Below are 23238 nucleotides of genomic sequence, written 5' to 3'. Positions count from 1 at the left end.
GGTCTTCCATGTCCTCCTCTATTACTAAACCAATTTCAGTGAAATATGAACTTGGCACAGGTAAAAGCATTTATCATACACTTAGTTTCCTCCCACACCCAAAGGTCAAGCAGCACGGTAGCTCGGTATGTCATCAACTTTGAGAGAGAGGAGTCTGAAGTTAAAGGTCCTGCGGATGACATCTCAACTATCAGCTCCAACAAGATTGAAAACGAAAAAGGTTCTATTAGTACGGAGGGTGAGATACCAGCAACTAAACCGAGAGTGACAGACCTTCAGCAGATGGTTGCCATGGCACTACAGGAAGATAAGTCACTGTCCATGGATCTTGGGACACTTCAGTTTACTGACGGTCAGTCAATCAGATTTTCCTCTTTGTGAACTAGGGACCCAGTTGAAAATGTCCCTGCACTGTGCATCATGGATGCCCTCTGAGGTTGCGAAGATCCAGTAAAATGAATAAATACATGTATGAATGCAACAAATGGATTTGAACAGCACATATATTGCACAAATGTACCACATTTGTCAGAGAGCTAGAATTAACTGTCGCTTTGAGCCAAATAGACACTCTGTAGTAAACCCAGACCTGTTGCTGTGTAATGGGAACAATGGCCTTGCAATGTGGACATCCTGAACAATCTGAGTTCATACTGCTCTTTCTCTTTAGTTAATTTAGAGAGAAAGCTCAGTTCTCTGGCGTAATCAGCATCTTTAAAATTTAAATTCATACTGAATGACCAATCCTCCTCCCCTCCCCCCAGCTCTGTAATTGTATTTGTCGTTTGGAATTACTCAAGTTTACAACATAGCACCTTATATAACATTTTACACACACTGATCGGTAAGCATGCTTCTTGTCGTTTATGCAGATTTACTGAAAAAAAATCCCTTTGCATTTGTCTCATTTTGCAGAAGCCGTTAGGCCATCAAGTGACGTAGATAATGATATCCAATCCATGGTAACAGATGGTGTCGCTGGACCTGGGTTGGTGAGTAAATTTTCCTGCCTTTGTTCCTTAAGGTAAGATATATACCAGGAACCCAATAAAATCATTGCAAAATAAAGCGTTGACTATGAATATGAGTAGCATCCAACAGACCCAGGCTGCTGTCTATTATATCTTCTCTGTCAAATACAACTCCTTCTGCTTCATGCAATTTTTGTATATTTTTCCATGTGTTCACAGCCTATGAAACCCTAGCGCTGGAGTGAACTTTTCAACACTGTTGTTTTTAAGGCAAAGTTTCCAACACGTATAAACTCCTATTTTGTGAAATATTTTGGAATATTTTATTCCATTGGTGACTGTTAAACTTTGTTTGCTAAACCAAAACAGAGCTGGTGCTCATCTGCCCTAGTTTTAAAAACTAGCAGAGGAGGGAGAGCCAAGAGGTTCCTGCCCCTTCTATCATTTATCTCAGAGCAAAGCTGTCTCCCATGGTGGGAGGAGGCAACAGATACTAAAAACAAAATCTGGAGCGTGCATGACTTGTGGCACACAAAAAAGTGTTTATTGCATAATTTATGTACTGATCATGTGAAAATGTCAATGTTGATGGGAGGCATGGTCCAACAATATCTGGAAGGCCACAGATTAGCCATAATATCTGTGGTTTCAATGATACGTTGGATCCAAGAAAGAAGAAGGTGGCCTGTTATAGATGGGGTTGACTCCTCTTGAAGGATCAGATCTGTAGTCGGGGGGGTACTCCTTGATTGGACTTTGAAGGCTCAAGTGGTATCTGGTATGGAGTGCCTTTCTCCAGTTGGGGCTGTTTCACCAGTTATGACCATTCTTGAATAGGGAATGGCTTGGCCATAGTGATCCATGCTCTATTAACCTCCTGTTTGGAGCACTGCAGTTCACTCTGTGTAGCATTGTCCTTGAAGATGGTCAGGAGACACCAGCCATTAAAAAAAATGCAGTGACCACAGAACTAATGGGCATGCAGTCCTCAAAGATCTGCACTGCACTGCCTGCCATATTTGTCACTGGACCTATTATAAAGTAACAGTTTTGATGTATAAAGCCTTAAATGCCTTAGGACCCTGTTACCTGATAGATGGTTGAAACAAAATAAAAAAAATCCTTCCAGTGGCACCTTAGAGACCAACTAAGTTTGTCATTGGTATGAGCTTTCATGTGCATGCACACTTCTTCAGATTGCTATGTATCTGAAGAAATGTGCATGCACACAAAAGCTCATACCAATGACAAACTTAGTTGGTCTCTAAGGTGCCACTGGAAGGATTTTTTTTATTTTGATTCAACTACGGCAGACCAACATGGCTACCTACCTGATAGATGGTGTCTTCCCCATATTGTCCTTCCTTTGATGCTGGCTGTGGAGGCTCTTCTGGTAATGAGAACAAACAATGAATGTTTATTGTTTGTTTGCAGATAGCTGCCTTGGTGATATTATCTTGTGTTGATTGCAGTAGGCATTATATCACCACCCTGTTCATTGTTTTAATGTTAACTGAGGCCAGGGTATCTACGACCCCCTCATACAGAATGACACAGCAAGGGCCTTCTCAGCAATAGCACCCTGGGCTATGGAATATTCTCTCCCCTGAAGTCTAGCTAGCACCTAATCTGTCTGTCTTCTAGTGCCAGATGAAGGCAGTTCTCTTCCTTCAGAGTATTTCGAATATTTGTGAGAGGGCAGGTGAATGTGTTCATGTTACGTTTATATATTTATATTGTTATGATCTACTCCAGAATCATGTGACAAGTAGTGTAATAACAAACTCTATAAATAAAAATTAAATAAAAATGCATACATATGTGTGTGCACGCACACACGCACACAGTTGTAAAATATTTTCTGGAGTGCACCTGTATACATTACACCAGTTTCCCAAACTTGGGTCTCCAGGTGTTTTTGGACTACAGTCCCCATCATCCCTAACTATTAGTCCTGCTAGCTAGGGATGATGGGAGTTGTAGTCCAACAACAGCTGGAGACCCAAGTATGGGAAACCCTTGCATTACACAGAGGCAACCCCTGGTTTGCAGTGCAGTGTAGAGAAACCAGAAGAAATCAAGGCTCTACAATGTACACTTAAATCATAATAGACAAGCACTTAGCAACCTTAATGTGTGAAGTGGCCTTCTGTGGACCACAGTTAAGTATCATAGCAATTGTTCCTCTCTTCAGGTTTTCTTCATCCTTTCTTTCTTCTCTTTGCTAGACCTCTGAAGTACTACTGGTTTATGCAAGTCCAGCAACAGTTAATGACATTGAGGATACAAACCTCATTCTAGATTACCCAATGCCCACAGTGCCTTTCAATGCCTTGGATAGTACTGGGGTTCCTCTCAGACCAGGAGATCCTGATTCACCTCCTCCAGCAGATCAATCAGCCAGCAATGATTTAAGCCCAGCCTTTTCTGAGATGCCAACTGAACAGTTATTCACACCTGCAACATTTACTGCTGGTATCTTTCAGGAGGTTAGCGACGAGGAGAGGGAAGATGAGAAGATGAAAGACCAGATCCCCAGCACAGACTCAACAATCCTCTCTGAGCAAGGTAAGCTATTTAGTACCTTTCCAGTACAGGAGATCCTGTGTCCGTACCATGTGTTGACAGTAAGCAGATAATGGCAATATACTATGTATGTAAAAATGTGCATTTACTGTTACAAAAAGGTAACTTTTTGTAATCCCTTCTAGTCATCTTTAATGAACTGTGCTTATAATAATGTTTAGCATGTATATACTGCATGTCAAGTATATACTCACATACATTATCTTAGTTCGTCTTATAACACTCTGGTAGGGTGAGCAAGAATTATCATCCCTATACTGCAGGTGAAGTGAGTGGGATAGCTGAGGCTGAAAGCAGCCACATGTTGATGTCACACTGCACTGTAGTTTAGTGGAGCATGAATGGGCCTACCCCCCCCCTCCAGGCAGATCTATACAGGGCAAACCATTCAGATAACCCAGTCAGAAGCAGTTTACGGCTTTAGGTAAGTACAAAAGCCTTAAACTTGGAATGGCAGTAGCATATTGCCAGCCAATGCGGTTCTTTAAAAAGCGGTGTTAAATGTTTGCATTAAGCTTCCTTAGTCAGCAGCCCAAGCACTGTATTCTGCATTAGCTGCAGCTTCCGTACCAATCTTAAAGGTTGCCCCTTGTAGAACGCATTACAGTAGCGCAGTCCTGATGTTACCAAGTCAGTGTGGCATGGTTAGCATGACCCAAGAGCAGTCATACCTGCAACACCAATTAAAGATGGTAAAAGGTGCCATTCCCACCACCTGGGCATTCTGCACCCCCAAACTGCACACCTGCTCCTTCAGGGATAGTGCAGCATTATAAGTTGCTTGCCAGACTCGGGGCCTCCATCTTATTGGCATTTAGCTGGAGCTTATTAGCTCTCATCCCATCTACCGCGCTACTTCCAGGCATTGATCTATCACTTTCATAATCGAGGCGTGATTCAGATGTAACATAGAAATAGAAGCAGCATCGCAGCTGGGGAAGGGAGGTTGGGACAGTGGGGAACCAGCAGCTGCCCAGCCAGGCTACCAGGTGATGTGGGACCTGCCTCTTTTCAGTGTGTTATTTTCATGATCTTGGTGTTCCTTGTTCTCTGCAATTGCATGCATAGGCATGTTAATTGTCCCAAAATATAACATTGGAAATGAAATACCTCAGTGTGGTTTGCACAAGTTAGCATTCTTTTGTTCTGCAAATCATCTCTTTGGTGGTCTGCATTCTGTAGCCTTCCAGGGTACTCTGGCACCCTGGGTCTAGCCTTTGCCGGAATGTACTGTAGGATTTCCAAAGTCTCAGCTGCAATCTGCAAAGCAGTTCCATTTTCTTCTTCACATTGCTGTCACTATCAAGTTTAATGGGGCTCCAGGTTTGCTGGAATCATCATGAGGTGCATGAAAAATGCACATGTGTCACTGGGATCCTATAAATTCTCAGCATCTCAGAGCAGAGCGGCCAGTTCATGGTAGCAAGGAAGTGTTAAGATGCTGAATGTGAGGCAGTCTTTCTTGGCATACATCTGGCAGTTTGTTAGGAGTCAAGATTATCATTGTCCCTTTCAGAATAAGGTTTACGAGGGCAAGGTAAGAAACTTGGCTTCCCAGGAAGTTCGTTGTTCACACAAGAGAAAGTAATCCAAGGTGCTTTCTGTTAGGGCTTGTGACAAAATACTCAGACAGGCAGTGATGAAATGGAAGTTATACACTCGGGGGGGGGGGGGTATGAAGGGATTTGTTGCAACTCATTCAGCTGACAGCAAAGTGACAGCAATTCCCAGTCTGCTTCCACGTGTGATACATTAGCCTGCATTTGCCTTATCTGGCTTTCTGGTTTGCAGCAGCTAACAGGGTACCCTGAAATGCTTTCCACAGGCAACAGAGGGGGGGGGGAAATAACTGTGACAGCAAACTTAGACAATCATATCTTGGTTTATTAAGCTGAGATCATCAAAGGGCTTCTGTCCCCTGTACCCAAGCCATGGTTAAATCTGGGAGCTTTTAACAAACCGTAGTTTCCTGGCTAATCCAAACCAGGGAAATTGGTTACCAGTTTTGGAATGCTCCAAGATAATAAACCAACTTCAGTTTGTAGTTTTGTTTAGTATCCCGGATTGTTCCAAAACTAGTAATCCTAGTTTTGGATGGAACAGGAAATTGTTTAGTTAGATGCCTCCTCTTTAATCATGGCTCACAACAGAGGCAGTTTAAGGGTAGCGCAACCAGTTCAGTCGCACTGGTCACCATGTTGCATGGGCGCCATGATGATGCTGTAGAATGGAGCGTGAGAGGTGGGGTGGGCACTGGATTTTATCAGTGCACAGGGTGCCACTGAATTTTGAGAGCTCCACGTCTGCCATTGCTCGCAACAAAGGGGCTGTGTGCATGGGCAACAGGTTCATGTATATCTTTAAACTGATGTGTGTTCAGTCATTTAGTCGTGTCCGACTCTTCGTGACCCCATGGACCAGAGCACGCCAGGCACTCCTGTCTTCCACTGCCTCCCACAGTTTGATCAACTTCATGTTAGTAGCTTCGAGAACACTGTCCAACCATCTCGTCCTCTGTCATCCCCTTCTCCTTGTGCCCTCAATCTTTCCCAACATCAGGGTCTTTTCCAGGGAGTCTTCTCTTCTCATGAGGTGGCCAAAGTATTGGCGCCTCAGCTTTAGGATCTGTCCTTCCAGTGAGCACTCAGGGCTGATTCCTTAAGAATGGATAGGTATGGTGGTTCAAATGTCAAATTGTATGCCTCTGCACTGTGGACCTTAAAAAAAATGCGTAACCTCTCCTCTGTATATTTGAAACTGGCCATGTTTTGTGTTGATTTTGCTTTGATGATTACCAATAGTGAGTTTAACCAACACCTGCAGCAATAGTTACAGGTAGGTAGCCGTGTTGGTCTGAGTCAAAGCAAAATAAAAAAATTCCTTCAGTAGCACCTGCAGCAATAGGTTTCCTGACATCATAAAGGCTAAAACTGCACAGTCCAAATGACAGAGTGTATCGTGGCTTTTTTTTGCACTTTATTTGCAGGGGCAGCCACTTGGCATGAGCTGCTGGAGCACCTGCCTATACCTATAACATCAATCATTCCACCCTAAAAAGTCCTGTTCTGCCATCTTCTCTCCTTCACGTGGCATTTTATAACAAAATGAAGCTGCATTTTCTGGGCAGCTCAGTGTGTTGCAGGCATGCTTCTGCATGAACTAACTGGGAAAAAATACTTGAAAACAAAAGACTGTTTAAATAAGGGAAACTATCAGTTCTCGTTTGATTTCCAAGTACATGCAGCCAGTTTATTCATGCAAAGGGGCCCATCTCAGCGCTTACAGAATGTTGAACAGATCAAAACAAATATGGTTGTGTGTTTTTCAGACATCGTGGACACAGCTTGCAGGCAAAGGCAGCTTTCGTCTCCATCTCATTAATTTATAGACATTGTCACAAACCGGTCTCATGTTCCAGATTACTGGGTTTTAGACAAATCCTTTGTTTGTTTTTTGGGCTGACAGTTATTAGTGCTTTTGGTTCCTTAACCAAAGTAGCAGAAGGGAATTATTCATCTCAGAAACGATTTGAAACAAACATTATGCTAAAGAACTTGCTCCCATTCTATTCTGATCTAGGCATAGCCTTACCATGAACTGACAGGAAGTAATTTTCTCAGCAACAGATTCCAGCCAGAGATGCCCCTTTGGTTCCTCCAAACTTCTTATTTTGAACTTTTTTTAAAAAAAATTATAATGACTAAAGTGAGCCCAAGATGGATCAGACACTTAAGCTGAATACACTGGCATAGCCATGATGGTGAGAGATTTTACGTTATGAAAACCATTCCACTTCTAGGGACCTTGTGTTATTTGCTGAGACAAAGGGCAATATTGTCACCCATTCTAAATAAATAGAAGGGAAGGTAAATGGCACGGGACAACAGAATCCAGTGCTCAGATTGTGTGGAAAGAAGATAAAGTCACAGGGCATTTGAACATCGTGCCCCCCCCCCAAAAAAGTGCATTTTGTGGGCTAGAATGCGCGAGATTATCACCCAAAATAGCCACCGCAATCTCCTTCAGAAAAACCCAAGTTGTCCCAATTTTACCAGGGCCCTTGGCAGGTATGTGAAGTACACCACTGGAGAAGTGTGCCAATGTTTGCGGGTGTAAGTGTGAAAGCGTCTGAAATGACGAGAGACACTGGACCTTTTAAAAATTCTTTTGGATGAGCAAGCTTTGTCAGGTAAGAACTCTGATTTCATTATTTCATTATCCTTTCTTTTAGTTCTTACAAATTCTGTCTGATGACAAACTGACAAAGTCATTGTTAATGTTTTCATCAGCAGCACCATCCACTGTCTGCCAATATCATTTCCTGCTATAGATGTGTTGAGCATGATCTGGCTGAAGTCAATGCTTTGAAGATAGAAAAAGTAAGTCCAGCTATGTACCTTTTATGAGAATTATATGAAGTTTTGATGAATATAAGGCTTTCTGTTTCCACATCCAGATAGATAGATAGGGGTGTGTGTGTGTGTGTGTGTGTGTGTGTGTGTGTGTGTGTTTAAGGTTAGAAAGCTTTTCAGCCCTGGGAGTTGAAACTCTGAAAGCAATATTAGATTGTATGTGCAATGGTTATTTTGGGGGTTTGGGAGAAGCAACATGCAATTTCATCAGCAGCACAGGGTATTGTAATAAAGACACTGATCTTGATTTTTTCAGACAGCTCATATTTCTATGTTCAAACATCCATATTTTTGTCAGTTTTTTTTAAAAGTCAGTCATTATTCTGTACCAAGGAAGTTATTGTTTTCTGCAAAAAGGTCTGCTATACAGATACATTTCAGGAATACGTTCACAACTTTCAGGTTAGATATAAACTTTCCTTCAATAACACATTGCTGCTTTCATGTTCATCCAAGATTCAGCCCACCCACCCCACCCCCCAAAAAGCACTGTGCAATTCTATGCATGCTTACTTGGAATTTAGTCCCGCTGAGTTCAGTGAGGCTTCTTATTCCCAAGTAAGTGTGCAGACAATTGCAGCAGCATCATGCACTGACTTTCTGATTGGCTATAGGCTAAAGTTGCACATTTTCTTCCATACAAATTGCTTTTTAAAATGTTCATTTAAAGGAACTCTGGTTCAAGATGTCCCCAACATGTGAAAGGGTGGGAGAAACAATTGGAATTTCAAATCAAGATCCTTCATAGCCAGTCATCCCTTATAGGTTATGCCTTAAATCCAGCTTAAAATGTACTTCAAACACCCCGAGATGTGCCAGGGCTAATGTGCCCTAGGTATTGAGAAATAACAAATAGTTTTAGTCCACCTAATTGAAGAGAAACAGGCATTGCAGTTGAACCAGTAGGATTGGTGTTATTCTTCAGTTTCTAATTTTCTGTTTGCTTTTTTTTTTTAGGAATCTTGGCTTATTCTTTCACGTGTTTTGTGCCTTGTTGACTCCTGTCATTGCTCCATCCAATAAACGCTGATACCATAGAGCTAAGTTTCCGGGTATTAAATTAGCCTGTGAAAGGGTTTGCCATAATGTTCAATATGTCATGTAGCAAATGAGAAACAAAGGGTTTAAGCATCCTATTTAAGATTTGATTTGGAATTACATCTCCATTTACAGAGAACATGCATTGTATTGTTGCACACCACTCCAATCTCCAAGCAATGTGAGATTCCAGGGGTTCCAGATGTTTAACCAGGGTCCATGTTTCCTTTGGGGAATGAGGCACAGCAGAGACTGTGCTGTCCTTATGATATATCATTTATTTACATATATACACAACCTGAACCTGGAGGGGTTCACAGCACTAACACTCCAAGAAGGTCTCGCTTCTCCCATAGGCGCAGCCTTGGATCCAAACAGACTTAAGAAATCATGCTCATGCTCTCCAGCTTGCTGCCTTTAACAGCCTGACACCTTTTTGTCCTCCCAGGTCACATCATAGCCAGCTCTAAAAACTCGCCTTCAAACTCTGCCCTTGCCTCCTAACTAACCCTGAGTTGAGGGAGTCCCCCCCTCATCTGGCGTAGAGGCCCCTGTTTTTGGCTTTCCTAATCACTCACTGTCTTCCTTTTGTTCTCTTAATGGCTCATCTCCCAGGCGACTAGCTCATCGGGAAACTGGTCTGGCTTATATTTTAACATTTGCTAAATCCAGGGGTTCAGTGTCCAGCACCCAGAAACTCATAACATCAGAGCAGCTAAGCCAGAGGGGGGTGACAAGTCTTTCAGAAATATTGACACTTGAAGCTGTGTTTTAAAATATACTGTCCCCGTATCTTCCAGCAACAGGCACGACACTATGTCTTCATGCTGAAGTGAATGCTGTTGGTGGAAGCTGAGAGAGAGAAAAGGGTTACAGACATCGTACATGAATGCAAGAATCCATCCTCAGTTCTTCAGTATACATACCTACTTGCTGCTTATTTCATTTTCTGTCTTGAAATGTTCTTTTGGGTACAGGATTCCAATGTAAACAGCTTTTACCTGAAAATTTACCTATAGATTCTAATCAAATGAATAATATTCTGCCCTGAGAAATTGTTTAAATTAGTGGACTCAGTGCTTTTTTTCTAGAAAAACTCACCATGCAAGGGAGGGCTATCGGACCCTGCCAGAGCATCATGTCTCTGTCCCTAAGCTAGGGCAGAAAGTTACCCAGCTTTGGGAAGGAGATGTGAGGCTCTGATTTGGGGCAGAAAAATACACCACCAGAAGAAAAAAAAAAGCACTGAGTGGACTTAACCCAGATTTAACACTGTTGGATTGTGCATACGCCTTTTTGTTCTTAAACTGCGTGTTGCTTTCTATAATGTTTTGGTAGTCCTTACATATTCTTTTTTTTAAAAAAAAACAGCACTTGAGAGGCAACAAAATATAAAAGCAAAACAGGAAATTGAGTTACGGATAAAGGATTCTTTCATAGGCCTCCTCTGACCTGCAATTCCCCTCCTGTCATATTAGCCATCTAATTAGACTCACGCTGTTTTGGTACTCTTATAGAATTCAGTAGCATGGCTCTCACTTTATAATCCTTTCATTAGGAAACACTAATTCTCTAAGCTGCCCAAAATAGTTAAAGTACAGTAAGCAGAAATAAATAGTGCCTTCCCAGAAAATACAGTGGCAAATAATAAGCATACTGTAATGATTGCATTTTTTTTTCATGAAATGAATTTCTTCACAATACCAGAGAAAGTATTAATAATGAAGACGTAGTTTTAATCTATCTTGTGTGCATGTTAGATGTTTTATTATCAACTGGTTATAAAATAGATTCATATGAAAACTTAACACATAAATATTACTACCTTGTATAGTAAACTACTTCTATTCCTGTAAAACCTAACTTCTCTCCCATATACAGGCAACAACCATTTTGCACGTACCCAACTGACATGCAGCTACTGAGACACACATCATTTTTGTCCCTGGAAAGGGGTGGAATCGGCAGAATGGGGTGGGGGCAGAATGGGCTTATGTGCTGACGCAACCCCATACAAATGGAGAGTTGCCTGCATTGAATCACAGGGATCCGTTTCTGTAAGTCATTTTTGTAATTTTTTGGTATCCTTCACCGTAGCTGTCCATTTCATAATTTTAATCTGTTCCCATGAGTTGTTAATTGGTTCTGTTTTAGAGAAGCTTTGCTTATAACATTTTTTTCTGTTAGTGAGTATATAAATCTATTTTCTACCTTCAATATAGTTTGACATAGAAACATAGAATTGTGCAGTTGGAAGGGGACCATGAGGATCGTCTAGTTCAACCCCCTGCATACAGGAGTGGCTGGGTGGAATAATAATAATAATAATAATAATAATAATAATAATAATAATAATAATAATAATAATAAACCATGGAGCTCAAATCCACAACCCTGAGATTAAGAGTCTCATGCTCTACTGACTGAACTATCGCAAAGCTTTCATGTAAGGCCACCAAACCCTTGGAAGCTATTTTGATAGATGATCTTAGGAATGTGTATTTAGGGACAAGGTTTATAGCCTCTGTATGCTGTTAGGTCTTCTCAACCTCACCTGTTGCCCAACCTGTTTGCGGTTCAGATCAGTAAATTTACTCAAGGTTCTAGGTACTTGGTGGTGGTGGTGAGAATATTAAGTTTATGAAGTACAGCTTTTTAGAATGTATAAGCTAAAAAAGTTTCAGTTTTCCTAAGTAGTAGTAAGCCTATCTGCTTTTTTGTAGGGGGATGATGCCACAGTTTGGGTAATAATTCTCCCCCACCAACTTGAGCACTGAAGCTCCCTGCTTCTAAGTCAGTAGGTGACAATGAGAAATATCTGAGAAACAGGCTCCCTGGAGCCAGTGTCCATGCAACACTGATGTTTGTCCTCACCTGTTGCCGTTGTAGGAATCACTCCTGGTAAGGGGTCTCTAAACAGTGATTATATAGGGTGGGTGAGTGTAATGTAACTTCAAAGACATTTTTTCCTTGCCAGCAGCACTGCAATAGCAGAACAAGTCAGTAGCATAGGAGAAATGATGGCAGAGACTTGAGTTATCTGTTTTGCCACACTCACTAGGATTGTGGAGGGGAATAAACTGCAGATCAGACCTAAATCTATTCACAAAAAGGAATTAAATCACTGCGTTCAAACAAAATGTAAGTTATTCCACCATATTCATTCATTTGCACCCAGTCACACACAAACTTCATTAAAAGATAATTACCTAAATAAAAGTCAACAGTAACCCACTTATGTGTCTTGCAACCACTCAGCCTTTGACCAAGGTATATTGGCAAGTTATTAAGGAAATATTGAATCAGTGAATTTGTGGAATAACTGAAGAATGTGCATAAGTGTGTTCAGCAAATTTGTATTGACTACACACGAGGAGATAGCCAGCTTTACCATTTTGATGTTCAAACCAAAGGCAAATCATTGTCATCTAATTTGCACCTAATTGCACATGCATCAAAGGTGCGACAGTTTGTCAAACCAATTAGTTGCTGAAGATTTAATCGTAAAAATGAAGATTCTGAGCAAGAAATGTCAGCATAGCAACTTGTAGGACACAATACTACTGAAGTGAATTATTCTTGAAATAATTGTCATCATCCCTTTATCTTTATGCTGTGCTCCTAATTCCCTTTCCTGTCATATTTCTTTTGGTTACAGACTCTTGAGTACTCTATATTTCTGTACAGAATACCAAAGCCTTTGCACATTTAGGAGAAAACATTATTGGGAGGGGGCGGTCTGTAAGGAGATTTGGTGACCTAAGATAAATTAGGAAAGTAATCATGTAGAGTTATCATTACTAAAATAATAGTTTAGGGGGAAATGTCTAAAAGTGACACAATGGCTATCTGGGGGGCAGAAAAGAACTGTACCCACGGGCACCGTCCACAGTGTCATGCATTCTGCCTGCTCTGCCATCCATGCATTCAGCACAATTGAAAAGGGCAGCCTACACATATACATCTGAAGGAGTGTTGAATCCTGACAAGACAGAAGTACTGTTTTGGGGGAATAGGGGGCGGGTGGGTGTGGGGGACTCCCTGGTCCTGAATGGGGTAACTGTGCCCCTGAAGGACCAGGTGCGCAGCCTGGGAGTCATTTTGGACTCACAGCTGTCCATGGAGGCGCAGGTTAATTCTGTGTCCAGGGCGGCTGTGTACCAGCTCCATCTGGTACGTAGGCTGCCTGCAGACTCTCTCGCCAGAGTGGTGCATGCTCTGGTTATCTCCCGCTTGGATTACTGCAATGCGCTCTACGTGGGGCTACCTTTGAAGGTGACCCGGAAACTGCAATTAATCCAGAATGTGGCAGCTAGACTGGTGACTGGGAGTGGCTGCCGGGACCACATAACACAGGTCCTGAGAGATCTATACTGCCTCCCAGTACGTTTCCGAGCACAACTCAAAGTGTTGGTACTGACCTTTAAAGCCCTAAACGGCCTCGGTCCTGTATACCTGAAGAAGCGTCTCCACCCCCATCGTTCTGCCTGGACACTGAGATCCAGCGCCGAGGCCTTCTGGCGGTTCCCTCATTGCGAGATTACAGGGAACCAGACAGAGGGCCTTCTTGGTAGTGGCACCCGCCCTGTGGAACGCCCTTCCATCAGATGTCAAGGAAATAAGCAGCTATCCTATTTTTTAAAGACATCTGAAGGGAAGTTTTTAATATTTAATGCTGTATTGTTTTAACACTCTATTGGGAGCCGCCCAGAGTGGCTGGGGAGACTCAGCCAGATGGGCAGGGTACAAATAAATTATTGTTATTATAGTGTGAGCTCTCTATCCACTTGGGGACGTTCACCATGTAGGGTTTCAAATCATGCACAGTATTATGCAGCTGCACATGCATAGGGTCTCCTTTTGAGATAACACACATTCATAGGAGCCAACACCCAGGGGCCGAGGTCCCTTCGGTCTCCCCCAATAAAATATTTGAGGGGGCAGGGTCTTCCAAAGTTGATAGGCGTTGCCATTCAAATGGTGTGCGTGTGCCATGTCTGGTGGTCAATTATGCAAGGCAGGGCTTACCTCCCCCCCCCCCCGATGTCAACTGCAGGTGCATAACACCTCTGTTTGAATTACAGTGGTACCTCCAGTTGCGGACGGGATCCGTTCCGAACCCGCAGTCAGATCCTGAGGTTTCCACAACCGGAGGGACCGCTTCTGCACATGTGCATGGCACGGTAGAGCGCTTCTGCACATGTGCACACGGCGAAACCCAGAAAAATACTTCAGGGTTTGCCGTGTACGTATCCCGAAGCATACGTCACCAGAGGTGAACGTAAGTAGAGGTACCACTGTGGTGTGTTTGTAGAAGAGGAGGTGTGGGTAAGTCCTTGTGGAACTCATTCCATATGGATGGATGCCTCACTTTCACGCAGCCAGGTGGTTAGCTAGGACACTATTGTTCTGTTGGACTTTTGAGACTATAATGGATTGGAGTTGAATTCCTGTATTTATTTGCTGCAGCTTATTGACATTTTAATAAGGCACCTTGATTTGTATTTTGCTGAATTACTGTCATTTCAGTTACCTGAATTGGATTTTAATTATTCTTTAGTCACCTTGTGTGCGTGTTTTAAGTGGAAAGTAGGGCATAAATGCCACAATAGGTAAACAATTCCACTTCGACATCTTCCATAGCAGACCTTAAATGTGGGTTTTCTACAGTGTTTTTGTTCTTCAACGTGTTGTTTCCTTTCTAGATGCAAAGATTACTGATGAACTGGAATCTTCAGGCGATGAGATTTTGGCTGCAATAAGTACTATACCGTATGTCATTGGTTCTCCTGCTCTTCCCACCTCTCTTCCTGAAGATATTTTGGGGCCTACAGATCAGATCATTTTATTGCCTGCTGTGACTACCAGTGGTCCTTCCATTGTCATTGACCAGTCTTTTGAAGCAACAAGCTCTGGGTGGGCAGTGACTGACAGTGACATCCCTACAGGATTTGACATGGGGGTGCAAGATATTGCTACTGAACTAGATACGGTTGACATCATGAGGCCAGCAACAATTAGTGAGGATGGAAGTGGCTACTATGCGCTGCCTGAAACTCCGGATATGACTCCAGCTCCTCCACTGAAGTACGTAACCACCAGCTCAATGACAACTGTAGCCAAAGGCAAAGAGCTAGTAGTCTTCTTCAGCTTGAGAGTAACCAACATGCGGTTTTCCGATGACCTCTTCAATCGGAGTTCCTCAGAATACAAAGCACTCGAACAGCAGTTCATGCAGCTGGTAGGTAGCAAAGAGTTGCTTTCAATGCATTTATATTTGCAAGCTGTTATTTCCCCCCCCTGCCATTCCCCAAGTTAAAAACAAATTCCAAATAATGAAAAGCATTTTAAAAAGAAAAGTGGCACCTGCTCTTCTTACAACCCAACTCTGTTCATGATGCTAATCACATGTGATGAAGGGCAGCAAAGAAATTTGATGATGATGATGATGTAGTTTCAACCTCATCCCTGCCTCAACTTGGGTTGGAAGAGGAAGTCAATTCACACTTAACGGCAAACCTAACCTGTGCTTTCTGAAACAATAGAAAACCCAAAACACACTCATTTTTCAAAATCCGCACTTCCCTCAGGTGGGTTGTACTTCACCTGAGTTGTGTATCTAGCTAGGTGGTGGTTAAAGTCTTCCTCTCTAACTGCGGCTCTATCACCAGCACCTCTGAAAGAGGGGAGGCTGGAGAGAGAATATTTTAACTTATCCCATAAAGCAGAGCCCAGCAGGCATGAGAGGATAGGGCCTCCCTTTTAGGTGTGCATGAAGGGAAACCAGCGCCAGAAGATAAAAAGGATGGCATCCCTTGAACTACCTTAGCTACCTCTGATCACTGCTGCTGCCATTGCAGGGCAGGACAATTTTGGCTTCCTTAGCCAGAAGGCTGAGGTTGGAAGTGTGAGTAATCATAGCTGGAGGGTGTTAGCTCTCCTTGCCATGAAAGAACATACAAAACATGCTAAGTTATTGGCTATGCAATGCAGAGCTCCCAGTATACACAAGTACCCGTTGTTGACTTTGGCGGCTGGGACATAAATATCCAAGGCTCATTTTTTCAATTTAACAACTAACAACACGCAAAACCCTCTTGAAACCATAGAACTGCCTTGCCCATGGCTGCAATTCACATTTGAGCATGCTTAAGTCCCATTGATTTCTTTTTTAACTGGATTGCAGCCTATGAAATTTAATTAGAAGGAAAACAGCACTCTATCTATCTTAATAGATTATTGAAGAAGATCTAACCAGAGAGACAGTTAAAGACTAACTGAGAAACTTAACCTGGTAGCAGATGTAAAGTCTGCTAATAAAGTCAGTGAAACAGAGCAGATGATTTATGTTCCCCAAAATGAAAAGTGAATATAAGTGGAATCAATGATACGTGGGCAGTGATAGAGGATTTAAAGCAGGCATGTCCAAAGTCTGTTTCAGGGGACTAAACCTCCCCGCCAGTCGGTTTAATCCAGCCCCTGTGGCAGTTTATTTCCTGGGGTAAAACCATAAAAAAACCTCAACAACTCCAACCTTAAAAAAAGCTCAACAACTTTGGTTGACCCTTTGGTCATGGCCCTTCACTTCATAAAATCTGGCCCTCTTTGAAAAAAGTTTGAACACCACTAACTTAAAGTTTTCTCATTTATTTCTTTTTCTTTTTTCTTTTTGTAGCTTCTTCCTTACCTACAGTCCAACCTAACAGGCTTCAAGCAACTGGAAATACTGAACTTCCGCAATGGAAGTGTGATTGTCAACAGCAAAATGAAGTTTGCGAAGTCAGTGCCGTACAACATCACAGAGGCTGTCCATTGTGTGCTGGAGGATTTTTGTGATGCAGCAGCTCAGCGCCTTAACCTTGAAATTGACAGCTATTCCCTTGATATTGAGCCAGGTGATGTAAAAAAAAACTGGGGCAGTGGGGGAAGAAACATTGCTCTCCTGCAAGCATTTCATGGTGTTGGTTGCTTTCTGTAAGACGGGAAGAATGAAAAGCCCCAGGTTGTCTCTAAGTCATGATCAGGGTCCCTCCTGAGAATCCTGTGAAACATGGCACAGAGCCCAAGAGCTTAAATAGCTGTTTTTTATCAACAGAAAATAGCAATTGGGGAAATGCGTATTTTGACAAGAAACATTGCCATTTATAGATGCATTCTAAGCTAAACAAGGCACATGTTGTTTGCACTTATTTATTTGTATAACAAAATGTAAAGCTCTTAAGCATTCCTTAGCATTGACAAAAGGGTACTAGAGAGAATCTGACTCTACTGCATATTTACTTTTATTGAAAAAGGGGATGCATAGGCCAAAATCGAGGAAGATATTATTTTGCCCACAGTCCAAATGAAGTCAGTGGGAGTTCTGACAAATGTTCTATGTACTTCACGCTTACAGAGAGCACCAACATAATCACTCAAGAGTAAGAGGCCCATCCTGCCAAGTGAAGCAGCAGCAAGGATCTTCTGCCAGTTAAAGCTGCTGGCTGGGAGGGCCCAGCCTGATGACTGAAACAATCCTTCTGCAGCTGCAGGTCTGTTGCAGCTTTTCATTGGGAGCAGCTCCTGTAAGGCTGTGGGGAGATTTCCTAGCTGTTCAGTGCCCTGGCCAATGTCCGGCCAAACATCATGTAGAACATGGCAGAGAACTGAGTCTCTCTTTTAATGAATTGACCTTTCCCACAAGCAGATCTAAGAGTAGAATGAAAACTGTGGAGAATGTGCTCCCAGAATGTATCTCACATGTCCCAACGTTACCTTCCAAGTCCCGGACTGCTGCGTGACACCGGAAGTTGCGTCGACGTAACTTCCGGTGTCGCTTTGCCCTTCTATGGGCACCAAAAATGGCTGCCGCCGGCTTCAAAAGCAGCTTCTACGCATGACCGGAAGTGCATCAACACAACTTCCGGTGTTGCCCCGCCCATCTATGGGCACCCAAAATGGCCGCCGCCGACACCGGAAGTGACGTCTACGCACTTACGGTCATGTGTAGATGCGACTTTTGAAGCCGGCGGCGGCCATTTTTTGTGCCCATAGATGGGCAAATCAGAAAGAAAAAAATGGCCGCCGGCAGGAGAAAATAACGGAGAAAAACGGGAGACGAAGTGATACGGGGGACCACCGGGAAAAGGTAAGTAAAAACGGGGGTTTCCCAGGGAAAACGGGGTGCTTGGCAGCTATGGTCCCAACATAGCCCAAGGTTCACTTGGTTTTCTGATCAACATGCTGCTGTCATTGAGTTATTCTGCTGATTTGCACACACTTCCTACGGCAGCTGCAGCACTCAAGAGCATCTGTTTATTTGGCCACCCATTCTACAAAACTGGTGAAAGAGTTCATCAGGCATTACAGTCCTGAGTTCTCATTCCTTTGAAGAGTCACACTTCAGGAACATGGCATAATGGGCACTGGGTACCCTGCTGCGAGATAAGCACATTGCTAAATTGAGGTTATATGCTTGGGTGGAGTAGGAAGCTGAGTGTGCATTTTTAACAACAGAAAACTGTCTGCTGACCAAGGAAGGGTGAGGAGGCTGGCAGCCAGGCTACAGTAACGGAGAGAACCTTAATGCAATCACAGACAGGAACTGGGAGAAATATCTCAAGATGGCATAGCAACTGTGCAATGTGAACTACTTATCTGAAGTTGCGTGTGTCACTGTGTACTTGTGGCTGTACTCGTTCTGGCTTTTAGTCCCTCCCCATTTTAAGCAAAGATGCATTCACAACTCTTTGTGAACTTCTGTCCTCATCCTCCCACAGATGTGAGGCACTTCAGGTTCCGCTGAAGAAAATTTCCGTAGTATGTTGACATGGCATTATCATGACTCTGCTGCCATTGCCAACATTCATGACTTTAAAATGTTGTCTTGACAACAGTCCTGGAGGATCCTCCTTCTACCCCACATCCTGGAATGCTGATGGCGCATTTAAATGAGATAAACAAGATGGGTGTTAAATTGTGCCCCTTTCCTAACTAGAACAAAGTTTGTGGATTAAAATGTGAGATTAAATGCAGCAAAAAGCACTGTAAGCGAAACCAAACATAGTTGATCATTTGTTTTTATGTAGGTCTGAAGGGATGAGACACTGCAGTAGCCAGGCCTCCTCTGGGGGTTCTTCAGCACTGCAGTTTGAGAAGGTTGTAGACATTTGGAGCTGGTTCAGAGGACAACGGTGGTGAAGGGTATTGCAAAGAAGTCCTATGAAGAACGGGTGAAGGAACTAGGTCTCTTTATCCTGGGGAAGGGAAGACACAGAGGACATGATAGCTGTAGTCAGATACCTGAAGGACTGTCACCTACAAGAGGGCAGAGACATCTTGTCTGCTGCCCGAGAGGGCAGGTCTAGATCTAATGGGATTAAGTAACAGGATGACTTTATAAAAGGATTAGACAAATTCATAGAGGCTAAGGCTTCCAGTGACTACTAATCCTAATAGCTATGTTGTTCCTCCACTGATGGAGGCAATATGCTTCTGAGTACCAGTTGTTTGAAATCATCAGTCAGGTGTGGTTGTGGTCAGCTTCCTTTTGTGGGCTTCCCACAGGCAGCTAATAGAACAGGATACTGGTAGTACTAGATGGGTCACTGTTCTGATCCACCAGGGCTGCTCTCTAGGAACAGTTCAACAGTGGAACCATTTACCTGGGTGGCAGCGCATGAGATTCTTTGGAGATCCATCTCTTGGGGAATGCTCTTGGTCTGGATTTCCTGCACTGAGCAAGGGATGGGACTAGATTAGGGTTTCCCAAACTTGGGTCTCCAGCTGTTGATGGACTACAACTCCCATCATCTCTGACAGGGGTCCCAAGTGGAATAAAATATTGGGGGATCCAGGTAAGTCCCCCCCCCACATAATCACAAGATTCACAAACCATTTGAATGGCAACACCTATATAACTTGGGGGGTCCCTCAAATATTTTATGGGGAGGCCTAGGAGTTGGCTGCTATGATCCCTGACCACTGTTCCTGCTAGCTAGGGATGATGGGAGTTGTAGTCCAAAAAACAGCTGAAAATTTTGGGAAACCCTGGAATAGATGAATGAATGAACTATGAATGAAAACTGAAGTCGACAAATGCCTGATTGGTTATATGTAGAAGAACAAATATATCTTGCTTTCCTATTTGTTTAAGGGTAGGATGAAAACTCATTACTTGAAAAAATAGGATTATGTCTGAACCAACTTTGTCTCTAAGATTCTGCAGAAATATATAATCTCCAGATTAAAGGATGGCTTTTATTTCAGTGTTGTAAGACTAGTTGGGGATTGCTAGAATAACGGATATTCTAATAAATTCGGTGCAAGGCACACAATTACTTGGACCAGTTTCCTTAGGATATCCTAAAGGATTTTTTTCAACACTGTTACATTCTCTCTCTTTTTTAAAAAAAAAAGCCTGGGAGATATAAAATTAAAAGTTCAGTGTTGTGGAAAAATGAGAAAAAGATCTACATACTGGTTCTCAGATATTTGGAGATGAGGCAAGACTGCCAAGGAAACTGAGCCAAGTGACACACGCAGCTATGAGTCACAGGCTTGCGTGGGTAGCAGACTATTTCGGAGAGGGAAGAGGACTCCTTTCCAGAAATGAAAGCCCTGCTGGATCAGACCAATGGCCAGGATCCTGCTTCCCACAGTACTCAAACAGTTGCCTTCAGGAATCCTACAAGCAGGGCATGAGAGTAGTAGCGCTCTCCCGCAGTTGTTCCTAGCTAGTGGTTCTAAGAGTTGGGAGATCTTCAAGAGGATTTCCAAAAAGATCAGATAAGAAATCTTATAGCACTTAAAGTATTTAAAAATACTTTAAAAGTATTTAAAAATACTTTAAAAGTATTTAAAAATAAATTTTTAAAAAAGTATTTAAAAATAAATGTTATAATAAATACCAGTGGTGTCATTAGACCAGTGTTTCTCAAACAGTAGACTAGGAACCGCTGGTGGGACTCGGGCCATTTTCAGGTGGGCTTCTGTGTCACAGCCTGCCCAGAACGCCCTTACCTGCCAGCCATGCCATAGCTTCTTGGTTATACCAATGCCAGCACCGGCAATTCCTTGCATACTAAGCCAAGCTGGTTAGAACGTGGGATGAATTATATTAAGACATGGAGAGGAGCACTAGATACAGGGCTCCTACTATTTGTAATATGCAGCTCCTTTATTAGTCTGAGCATATGACTGTCACAGGCAGGAGAATCAAGTAAACAGAAAGCCAGATCACCAAAGAAAAGAATCCATAACTGCAGTTTGTAAAAGCAAAATGATGCTGGCTCTTTTTCTAAGATGTATTTTACTGATAGACTCGTATTTGTGGAGAGCTCCTGTTTCCCTCCTCAGTGAAGAGTAAGTTTTTGCCAAGTGATATGTGGCACTGCAGCAATGGACCCATTTTTTTTAAAAAAAGATTATCCTTTTCTTTTACAGCTGATCAAGCAGATCCTTGCAAGTTCATGGGATGCGACGAATTTTCACAGTGCGTAAAGAACGACTGGACGAAAGAGGCCGATTGCCTTTGTAAGCCTGGTTATGTACGAAGAGATGGTCTGCCGTGCCGTAGCCTGTGTGAGATTGAGCCACACTTGTGTGTTAATGGTGGCAAGTGTGAATTGGTTCCAGGAAGAGGGGCAGTGTGTAGGTAAGTGCCATCACTATTATATTAATATGTATTTATTTTTATCCCTCTCTTTCCCTTGGCCAGGGACTCAAGGCGGCTTAAAAGAGAGAAAATAAGAACAGCTAAAAACATTTTTAATATAAATTATTTGTTTTAAAAATAATTATAAAACAATTAAACACCAATCAAACACACACAGACACACACACACACACACACACACACACACACACACACACACACACACACAAATTAAAAACACACCGATACTTACAATAAAAGCAGCAGGGCACCAGCCCTTTCATTAAAAGAAGTCTGTTCCTTCTTGTCCTTCCGGACAAGGAAGGAGCCAGTCTAGCTTCTCCAGGGAGAGAATTCCAAAGTTTTGGGGCCAGTCACTAAGAAGGCCCTCTCCCCACATCCCTACCAAGTATGCCTGTGAGGGTGGCAGGACCGATTGTGATTATGAATATTATGAATATCAATGCTGCTGTAGAATTTGAAATATATTATGGAATCTATTGCATCATGCAAACAGCATCACATGATAGAATGCAGCCATTATTCTTGGTTAGACATTGACTAGGGAGGGAACAGTGGTTTATGGCATCCCTACAGAAAATTCCCAATTGTAAAGCTCTCTGGTAGCAGGACTGGGAAGATCCCAGGAGAGCTCCTGGTTGTCATGGTAACAATACTGGTCTAAATGGGCCAGTGCTTTGTTATGAGCCTGTGCTCAGCATCAAGTTTTGGGTTTCCACATGGTCACGTTGACTTCCCACCTCTATTGTTTGCCATAAGCTGGAATCTACTTCATGCAGCCCAGCAGAAAGGGCTTCAACGTTAAATGTTATTTTTGTCAGATTACATGTACTTGTCAGCTGTGTAATGGATCAGACGCTTTGTTTAGATTTAGCTCATTTTAAGAATCTGTAGATTGAAGGAGGTAATCTTGGGAGTTTCCTCGTAGCATATTTGATAGATACTGACAGGAAGTCCTTCAGTCGCCTCACCAGGCATACCAGAAAAACAAAATAAGAATGTGAACCTCCCTATATCCATGCCTGTTATGGAGAGAGGAATGCATGTGCTGCATACCTGGTATGCACCTGTTCTGCTATTGCAAGGGACACGCGCTAGCAGAACGGAACATTTCCCTCCTCTCCCCTGAAGCCCCCCCCCTGCACACCCTCAAAATCAGCTCCAGGGTTTGGGAGATGCTCTGGAGAACATTTTGGGAGTGGGTCGAGTGAGGAGAGGAAATGTCGTTGCCCCAGCAGAACTCCGCTGTGTTGCTTTGGATACAACCCCCCGCTTCTATATTCTAAAATGGGAGGTTGGCCTTTCCTTGCCCCCCGGGCACCTCTTGTGAGGAAGACCTGCTCCAAGCTCTTTTCCTTATAGGACCTTCCACCATTCCAAGTGAGCATATGGAGCTTCATGAGGTAAGTATCTGAGGCTTCGCCGTGCTTGTGGTGGGAGATGTCTCTGTATAGGAAATGAACCTGAATGAACACATATTTGCCTGCCAGCCACTTACACCATGTTATTATTATTAGCAATTCTATTACAGTATTATTACCATAATTTATGTACAGCATTTATAGTGCACTCTATG

At 42.8% G+C, this 23238-nt stretch overlaps 1 protein-coding gene across 1 annotated transcript in view; it reads left to right on the top strand.

Moving 5' to 3' along the window:
• IMPG1 (interphotoreceptor matrix proteoglycan 1) overlaps positions 1-23238 on the top strand; it is a 63017-nt gene that overhangs the window by 35690 nt on the left and 4089 nt on the right. Inside the window, exons 10-15 of the mRNA XM_088665924.1 lie at positions 105-352; positions 916-992; positions 3458-3539; positions 14713-15248; positions 16683-16902; positions 21431-21641. Coding sequence (XP_088522050.1) covers positions 105-352; positions 916-992; positions 3458-3539; positions 14713-15248; positions 16683-16902; positions 21431-21641 — 1374 coding nt within the window. The remainder of the gene's footprint in view (positions 1-104; positions 353-915; positions 993-3457; positions 3540-14712; positions 15249-16682; positions 16903-21430; positions 21642-23238) is intronic.

Source organism: Zootoca vivipara, chromosome 3 (genome assembly GCF_965207765.1).
Source record: "Zootoca vivipara chromosome 3, rZooViv2.hap1.1, whole genome shotgun sequence".
In the NCBI taxonomy this organism is placed as follows: domain Eukaryota; kingdom Metazoa; phylum Chordata; class Lepidosauria; order Squamata; family Lacertidae; genus Zootoca; species Zootoca vivipara.
This window is presented reverse-complemented; position numbering and strand designations above follow the sequence as displayed.